The sequence below is a fragment of the Microtus ochrogaster genome, linkage group LG4 (assembly GCF_000317375.1).
Source record: "Microtus ochrogaster isolate Prairie Vole_2 linkage group LG4, MicOch1.0, whole genome shotgun sequence".
Lineage (NCBI taxonomy): Eukaryota > Metazoa > Chordata > Mammalia > Rodentia > Cricetidae > Microtus > Microtus ochrogaster.
Genome location: NC_022030.1, coordinates 60,212,348 through 60,221,775, shown reverse-complemented (window position 1 = coordinate 60,221,775; position 9,428 = coordinate 60,212,348). Strand labels below are relative to the sequence as shown.

The 9,428-nt window shown below is 47.4% G+C and overlaps 1 protein-coding gene across 1 annotated transcript in view; it reads left to right on the top strand.

Annotated features, from left to right (window-relative positions):
* Positions 1-1,870: 1,870 nt before the first annotated feature.
* Positions 1,871-9,428, top strand: part of Asb1 (ankyrin repeat and SOCS box containing 1) — a 23,623-nt gene continuing 16,065 nt past the window's right edge. The window contains exons 1-3 of the mRNA XM_005361681.2: positions 1,871-2,205; positions 5,898-6,039; positions 8,674-8,976. Of these exons, the coding sequence (XP_005361738.1) occupies positions 2,157-2,205; positions 5,898-6,039; positions 8,674-8,976 (494 nt within the window). The 5' untranslated portion in view covers positions 1,871-2,156. The remainder of the gene's footprint in view (positions 2,206-5,897; positions 6,040-8,673; positions 8,977-9,428) is intronic.

Below are 9,428 nucleotides of genomic sequence, written 5' to 3'. Positions count from 1 at the left end.
TCGAGACCAGCCTGGTCTACAGAGCTAGTTCCAGGACAGGCTCCAAAGCCACAGAGAAACCCTGTCTCGAAAAACCAAAAATAAATAAATAAATAAAGTTAAATAAATTTTAAAAAAGTTTTTGCTTTCCCTTCCTTCTGAGGTAGGATAGAGAGGGAAATTATGGGGTCGTGAGGAGGACAAGGAGCCCCCTCATTCAGGAATTTGGTTGAAGCCTCTTGCCTACAGAGAAGCAGGAATTCAGGAATTTTGGCACAAGTAATGGCTCAAGGCCTTCCCTCCTCCAATAAATCTGCAGTTTTCTAGGACTCTCACCAGAAACTTTATTTACGGGAAAGGACATGTACAAAACTCTGTACACAACCAGTGCCTCCTGGTTTTACCTTTTCAGATTATAATTCCATCCAAGGCACGTCTGAAGCCACCCTATAATCTCATATATATACACACACATATAGTTTTGGAGTAACCTTTTGAGATCTAAGTTGAGAGCCATCAAAATGGTGTATGTAGCTAGTGCTAAGGTTTGGGACTCCCTTGAGCTACACTTGGGTATATCTTAATACTATCTTCTAAGTCTTGTGGGTAAATCTATGTTAAAATATCTTTAATAAAACCTCAGATTTGCTTTTACTAGTTCTAGAATTCTTGTCTGAGTCAAAGCCATGAATCCAGTTTGGCCTGAGTTGCAGTCTCTAAGAGAAAAAAGGGACATTCTCTGGCTCGGGTGACAGCAAGGAGTTTTATCTGTTTCCTTACCACAGGAACTCCCTCTTCTAGTCACAACCTGGTATCCACTATTCCGTTTCTGTTTCTACCAAGTTGATTCCTTTAGTGACCACCTACGAGTGCACTATTTCTTCTTTATAGGTGGCTTATTTTACTGGGCACAGTGTCCTCCAGGGTTGTCCATACTGTAGCCCGGGACAGAGACTTTTTAAGGCTGCGTGGATAGTCCACAGGGCCACATTTTGATGTGTATTTATCCGTCCATGCACATCTGGGTGGTTTTACACTCGAGACATCCGAGCTAGGGATTTGTAGTTGTGGAGAAGAGCGGTAAGGCTGGGCCACTTGGCTCTCTTCCCTGCAGCGTCACTGGTGTCACCTGTATCTCACGCCAGCAGCGCTCTCTGCTGTTATCAAGCCCAAACACCACCGCAGGAATCTCTTCTCTTTCCCTTCAACACCCTCGATGCCCATGGCTCCAGGCTGCCCCACCCAGCTCTACAGACCTGGGTAGCTGAGCCAGCCTGGGCGTGAGGATATGTGGGGGTACTTATGGGTTACTAGCTCTCAGCTGGTGTGCCATGACCACACAAAGATGCAGACGAGTCACAGCCACTGTGACTCTCCTCCACCTCAACGCATGGCGGGGCGCTTCTGTCTCCTTAAGGCGCTGCCTTCCCGGCTCCCTGGAGTCCTTCCCCAGCAAGAGACTTTCACTAAGTCGCGAGGGAGAGAACGGAAGGACCCGACGGCGTCCAAGCTTAAGAGCTGTTCAGAAAGACACGCCCACGGTGCGACCGGGGTAAAATCGAGAGTGCTTGGGGAAAGTCACTCGGTCAACACGCCTCGCCGGGCTATAAGCACTGCTGGCTCCACGGAGACATTCTGGGCTGCACTCGGCTTACACCACTTTACAAGTCACCGAGTCGGAAGGCACCGTCGGGAGCTGCACCGTGAGGACCGGTGCCAGGCGCAGCCTCGAGTCCACGCGACCTTCAGCCGCCGCGGGGGGCCGAGAACGTTCTGTTCGCAGCGGCCACGCCCACGGCCCTCCTTTTCCCCGTGGGTGGGGACAGAACCTGCCAATCAGAAGTTCCTGAAGCATGCAAATAAGTCTCCGCCCCCAGGGGAAAGGCGTTTCCCTAGACTTGCAGCTTCCTTCGCAGACGCCGCCACACAGTTTTGTCTTCCACCCAGCACAGCGCTCAAGTCCGTTAGCTAGGCCGGAAGTGGAGACCCGAGGGCCCGGCTGGCGGAGCCGGAAGTGCGCTAGCGAGGCGCATACTGGCCGGAAGCCGAGCCCCGGACACGCCCACCTGCCGTTGGCTTCGCAGGTGTACTTCAGACAGCTTTGCACTTTGACGGCGTCGCCGAAGAGGCGGCCTGACCACCGTGGGGTCCAGGCGGAGGCCGAGGGCCGAGTCGGCATGGCGGAGGGCGGGAGCCCCGAAGGGCGGGCCGGCCCGAGGGCCGCAGGTAACGTGAGCGGCTTGGGGTGGTGGGGAACGGGGGCTGCGTCTCTGGATTAGTCAGAATGACGCTCGGGCGTCCAGGGCCTGTGTCCTCCGTCCCCGCCGGCCAGGTCTGCGGAGCCGCACCCGGGGTCAGTTAGTGGACGTCAGGCATCGTGGGGCCCAGGGCGCGACCCCCGCTTTCGGCCTCCCGTGGTCAACCCTCTCGCGGGATTTTTTTCTTTCCAGAGTTGGTCTTGTAACTGCCACCCTGTTAGCCGATCCTAGTCAGTGACCACAGCCGTGACACGGAGCACGGATCCTCTTCCAGGTCTGAGCACACTGGTCAAGAAAGGTCCTCAGAGGTCGGCCCGCTATAGGGCAGGCTCCTTTTCTTCATCCCGTCCTGCCAGTCAGCGCCTCGTAGCCACTGGACACCCCCTGCCCCCCTTGACGACCATGCTGTCCCCAGAGAGCCTGCCAGTGACACAGCGCTTACAGCGGCGCTTGACCCACCTACCTGCAGAGAAAGACTGACAGTCGCCACCTGCCCCAGCATCTCCACTTTGTGGTACTGCCACTGTGAAACCGAGAACTCCCAGGAGAGGAACTTCCTGGTGCGAAGTCCCACATGAGGTCTTTCTGAGACTGCCACGCGTGTGGTAGGGACCTTGTTGTGCCCATCTCTGGTCCTGGAGAGGCGCTTGTTTTGTTCAGGGAACTCTTTTAGGTATCAAAATCTCAGAAGGCCACACAAATGACAAAGTCTTGTCGTCCCTCCCTCCATCAAGTCAACAGGCTTTATTTATTTATTTAATTTATTTATTTACTGTTGGCTTAGCTCACGAGATTATCGGGGTGACCTGAAAAGGCTAGACAAAGCCTTTGCCACCCAGAACTTTGGTTGGCTTTGACTTTGATCTCAGGGACAGACAAGATCTCCGAGTGGACTGCTCTGTCATGCAGGAGTGTCGTGGGAGACACTCATGGGGTGGGTAAAAGACAGCTATTCCTTAGTGTGGAGAAGGGTCCTGTAAAAGAATCTGGTTTTGGCCTTTGAGTACCTGTTTTGTTAGCGTGTCCAGCTCGGGGTGGAGAGACTGGTCTTGAGTGCTATCTCTGGGGTAGCTGTGTTGTCACTGGAATGGAAGATCCGAAAAACACAAATATGAAGTGGCCTTTGACTCTAGAATTGGGGGAATTTCTGAGGGTGCCCTGGCTCCGGGCTGGTAGCCTTGAAGAGAGATGAGCAAAGAGAGGTCCAAAGACGTGATCAAGTCCTCTGGTGCCCACTTTCTTGACACATCTGTTTCTTCCCCAACTTTGGCTTTGCTTTGGACTTGTATATCCATCGGTAACTGCAGTGTACTTGTAGTGGGGGGCAATGATTGGAGGAGGACCTGGGTGGAGCCTTAAAGAGCAGTTTCTGGGCTTGATGCCCACCTGTTGATCCGCTGCACATCAGTTGTGGGATCCGAAGGAGCCACGTAGGTGTTTGTGAACCTTGTGCTGCCATTAGCCTTTTTGTCTTCCCCGTTCAGTGGACTTTCAGATCCTGGAGGGTAAGGATGCCCACCTACTCATCAGCACACTGTCCCTTTAGGAGAGTCTTGTATTCGGTAGGGACTCAAAGGACATTCTGTTTGAATATGAAAACAACATCTAGAAAAAGCCTGCTTGTGAAGGGTATGCTTTAGAATGACGCCTGGTCACATGCTAGGACATCATCACAGGGTGGGAGGCTTGTATCGTAGCAGTTAGAATTTGTGCTGTTTTTATAACACCTTTTGATGCAAGTTTTTATAAAACATCAGTCTCCTGGAGTTAAGTTTGGACTTTGATGTGAGCAGCGATGCAGATGTTTCCAAGCAGGTGTTTAATTGTACAAATGCTCTCCATTGACTACATTTCTCTCTCTGCTTTTGATGCCTGGTTTTGTGTTGCTATTGTTTTGTTTTGTTTTTGTTCAGTTTGGTGAGAGTTTTGTTATCTAGTATGATAGAGTTTTTTTTCCACCCCATTATTTTGTTTGTTTGTTTGTTTTTTTGTTTTTTAAGATAGGGTTTCTTTGGCTGTCCTGGAACTCACTCTGTAGATCAGGCTGGCCTTGAACTCACAGTGATCCACCTGCTCTGCCTCCCAAATGCTAGGATTAAAAGGAGTGTGCCACCACGCCCGGCCCATTATTCTTACTAAAACAAAAAACAATTCTCCCTTATGTATATCTACAAATAAATTTTGGAATATTTTTGTCATATCCAGTATTAAATTTCTGAAGAGACTGGCTACATTTTATTTATGGGTAACCTTGAGAATTCTTTTATATTGAATCTTCTCATTCTAGTACATAATACATATGGTTTTTCTATTTAGTCTTTATTTTTTGTTATATGGGCTGTACTTGTATTTATGCATTTACTTTTTAGTTTTTACTTAGTTATAATTTTTCTATTTCTCTTTGTGCGTGTGTGTGCACATGTATATGTGGAGGTCAGAGGTCAACATTTAGTGTTATCCACCTTATTTTTGAAACAAGGTTTCTCACTGCATATGGAGTTTGCAGATTTGGATTTAGCTAGACTGGCTGCCAGCCAGCCCAGAGATCCACAGCCCTAGGGAGCCTCCTGTTTCTACCCCTGGTAGAACTACAGGCATGTGCAATTGGTCTTGGCTTTTTATATGAGTGTTGGGGATCTGAGCTTAAGGGCTCGTTTTGGCATGGCAAGTACTACTAATTGAGACATCTTGAAGTGTAATTTTTATACAAAATGTTACATTTGAGACTTTTCCTGTTATTTTCATTGCTACAACAAAATACCTGAGATAAGATAACTATTAAGAAAAGTGATTTATTTAGTTCAGTCTTAGAGGCTGAAATTCATGGTGCAGGTTCTGATGTAGGCACCTCGAGGCAGACACCAGTGGAGGAACTGTGATCTCCTGGCTAACTAGGAAGCCAGAGTCTAGGTGGGGCAGGTTTCATGTTCTTATAATTACCCTCTGATAAGACCTCTCCAGGATCTCAGGAGAAATTCTGCAGACCTGCAGGAAGACACTTTCCCACTGACCCTGTGGCCCATGTGATGCCACACTGGTTAAAGGGCTGTGTTGTCTCTCAGCACTACCATACTGTGCAGGCCTCTAACACACGGACCTCTGTAGATGCAGTAGTATTCTGCTGAGGTTTTTCTTCTCTAGACACCTTTGTTGTTGTTTCTCACAGCAGCAGGGTGGGAAACTCACCTACCTTCTGTATAGCACTCTTGTTTGGTCCTTGGTTTTTAGTAACCAGCTGTCTTTGTAGTAAAGGAGATGGCTGCCATTTTCCTTTCAGATGCCCCATTTTAAAGATGTTCTTAGATACTTGGGATAAATTAGAGTAATTACATACTAGAATTTTTGGCATAATATTTTCAATTTTAATTTGGCAGTACTTTATGTCGGATCTTCTATGCTATAAAGTTCCTGTTGGCTCATTGTTCCATTGCTCCCCAGTCGATCACATGGACTAGGACATTTTTTTTTCTTTTTAGAAAAAGAATTTTATCAGGCTTGGTGTCAGGGATGGCTAGTTTGATAAGGGAAACCCTACAGGTTTTCTGGGAATTTGAAAGTTCCTGTGTGGCTGGGCAGGAAGGAGCCTCTGCAGAAGGCGTCCTATTTGGTTGGCCTTGCTAATGGTTTCCCACACTGATAGGAGCCCCTCTCTTCATGCAGGTCCTAATCTGAAGGAGTGGCTGAGAGAACAGTTCTGTGATCATCCACTAGAGCACTGTGAAGATACAAGGCTCCATGATGCAGCCTATGTAGGGGACCTCCAGACCCTCAGGAATCTACTGCAAGAGGAGAGCTACCGGAGGTGAGCATCCCTGCTGGGGCTGGTAGCAGGTATTGGCCTGTGGGTCTTCAGGAGACTGAAATTTGTGGTTTGGATTGCCGATTAAGACTGATGCTGCAGGAATGCCTTTTGATTTTAGTGGAGGGACAAAAGGAAGAATTACTGGTGGCCGGGTACTGTGGGCAGGTGTCCCTGGGTTCAAGTCTGGCTCTGTGATTGACCTTTGTGTTTTCTGGTAACTTGTCCTATCTAGGCATTAGTTTCCTCAGTGTTTTTCTTGAAGGCAATGTTAGAGATGTCAGTAGTGGCCTTGCCCCTCAAAGTCCCCTATGGCTCTTTAAAATAAAAAAAAAAAGGTGTTTTATTTAAAACAGGGTCTCACTATGTAGCCTTGGCTGGATCAGAATTTATTATGTATACCAGGATGGCCTCAAATTCACAGAGATCAGCCTGTCTGTGTCCTCTAAGTGCTAGGATTAAAGAAAGGTGTGCACCAACCACTATGCCTGACTATTTTATTCATTTAAATTATGTGTGTATGGGGGACGGGTAGGTATGTGCATGTAAATACAGGTGGCCACAGGGTCCTGAAGAGGGAGGTCATCCCTTGAAATTAGGTGATTGTGAGCCACCTGATGTGGGTGCTGGGAATCGAACTCAGGTCCTCTGAGAGTGTCACATGCCCTTAACCATTGAGCCATCTCTTCATCCTTTCTCCAATGGCTCTTTAGCCAGAGTAGTTCTTTTTCTACAACTACTTTATTGCCATTCCTTTGATGTTCTTGTTTTCACTTCTCAGGTCTGTAGTGATCAGCCATAGGCCAGCTGACTTCCCACTGTGTGGTGTTGCCATCTCCTTTGTTTTCTTTTCCTGGCCTCCTGATTACAAAATCCTTCCAGTTACTGAGTCCTGGATCTTCTTTTAAAGCTGAGAGTCTTGCCCTGTCTCCCTGTGCAGGATGCTAGGAGATCACCCATCATTTTCTCTGGGGGCTCCTTGAGTACTTTGTCTGAATGATATTGAATACAAATGAAACTGGACTTCATACTTCTGTGTTTTTACTTTGCCTGGAGGAGTGGACGCAGTGGATTGATGGAAGTCTCTGTGGGAGACCTACACTACTGCCTTTGTGTAGACAATTCCCAAGTAAAGGATTCCTAACCAGCCAGGAGTGTGCTCCTTTCTTATCCTTCTGATGTCTTAGCATTATTTCATAGAGCACAGGGCTGGAGAGATGACTTAGCAGTTAGAGCACTTGTTGCTCTCACAGAGGACTCAGTTTCAATTCTCAGCACTCACATGAGACATCCTCTTTTGACTTCTGCAGGCACCAAGCATGCATATGGCACAAAAAAATATGTACAGGCAAAACATTCATATGTGAAATAAAATGAATAAACCTAATAAAACCAAGCACAAAATTTAAATTTATTTAATGTGGCTCAAGCCCCTGAAAGACTTAAGCATACAGATAGAGCAGTAGAATGAAAGAGTTCAGTGAAGTTCCTATTGTGCTCCCCTTCCCTCTCCCTGTCCCCTCTTCTCTCCTTTTCTTCTTCTCTCTCTTCCCTTTTTCTCCCCTTTCCCCTATTTCTTCCTTCCCATTTGGCCCTTATGTAGTTTAATAGCCTAGGCTGGCTTTGAACTCGAGACTCTTCTACCTCTGCCTCCCCCTCCTGAGTTCTAAATTATTGGCCCATGCCACCACACTGGCTCCTTTCTTAAACTGAGGGTTCTTGAATGTTCTTTTTCTTTAACATTTTCTTTTGCTGTCCATGTCTCTGGTGGTGAGTTCTGGAGGGTTCCTGGACTTTATTGGCCCGTATCAGCCTATGTATGACTGGAGGTGGAACACCAGGACTGGTTTAGAGAGACACTGCCTATGGGATGGTCCTTAGTTTCTGCTTCAGTGTGGAAGCTGAGGTTAAACACACCTTGGTTGCTGACCTGGAGGGTCAGTGGACAGCATAAATACTTTTCTGGTGGTCATACTGTCTGAGAGCTTTGTCTGGACAGTTGGCTGCCACTGCTGGCCAAGAATGCTGCCCCCATAATCTTAATGATCTCCTAGACTCTCAGTTATTCTGGGCCAGGGTAGGAGGAGATAGATTACTACTATTGATTGTCTTTATCTGGAGAGGATTCCAGCATTGGGCCTTTATAGGTGGTCACTAGTAAGAGGGTGTGCATGGCCCTGCCTGCCCTGCCCTGTGTTCCTGATAGATCTATATAAGTATTGTAGAGGAATAGGCGTTGAAATGTAGGTTAGGTATCTAAGAACTAGAAATCTCAGTTTTAGTGCTGATTATTTTGCTGAAGCCCCTAGTTTCCTTGTCACTGGACCCCAAATGCCTATTTTCTCTGCGTAAGTTCAGCAGGGCAATTGTGGAAGCATTTCAGGACATAGAACACAAAGGGCTGGAAATGTAGCTCAGGGGTAGAGTGCTTGCATAATGTGTACAAGAATCCTGGGTTTGATGCTTAGTACCATGAGACAGAAAACAGAACACAGGTGAAGGTATTCCAAAACTGGGGGGTTGGCATTGGCTACCTAAATAGCTGTCTTTCTTGGGAGCCTTTGTCAGTGTGAGAAGAGGGAGAACCACTCATTTGCCTGGGGTGACTCTCATAAGCTCCCTGTGTTCCCCATATAGCCGCATCAATGAAAAGTCTGTCTGGTGCTGTGGCTGGCTCCCCTGTACACCACTGAGAATCGCAGCCACTGCAGGCCATGGGAACTGTGTGGACTTCCTCATACGCAAAGGAGCCGAGGTGGACCTAGTGGATGTCAAGGGGCAGACTGCCCTGTATGTGGCTGTAGTGAATGGGCACCTGGAGAGCACTGAGATCCTTTTAGAAGCTGGTGCTGACCCCAACGGCAGCCGGCACCACCGCAGCACTCCTGTCTACCATGCCTCTCGCGTGGGTAGGGATGACATCCTGAAGGCTCTTATCAGGTCAGTACTGCCAGGTCTGTAGCCTTTCCTGTTTCTCTACTTGGTTTTTTCTACTTTAAGAGTGTGCTTGTTAGAGAACTTGGAAGGACTGCTTCATTAGTGCCCTTCTTTGCTTTCTCACCCACTGATGCCTTATGCTTACTGTTATTTTTCTTAACTTTTTGAGTTGTGTGCTTATTTATTTTTAACAATGTAAACTTTCTTTTATTTCTGTATTCAGTGTTTTGCCTGCATGTATCTCTGCAGGCCAGAAGAGGGCACCAAATCTCATTACAGATGGTTGTGAGCAGATGTGGTTGCTGGGAATTGAACTCAGGACCTTTGGAAGAGCGGGCAAAGCTCTTAACCACTGAGCCATCTCTCCAGCCCAACAATGTAAACTTTTAATGAATTTTACCTTCATTTATAGCTTTGGCCATATTCTCTAAAGTCCCTTATTTTATTTATTTATT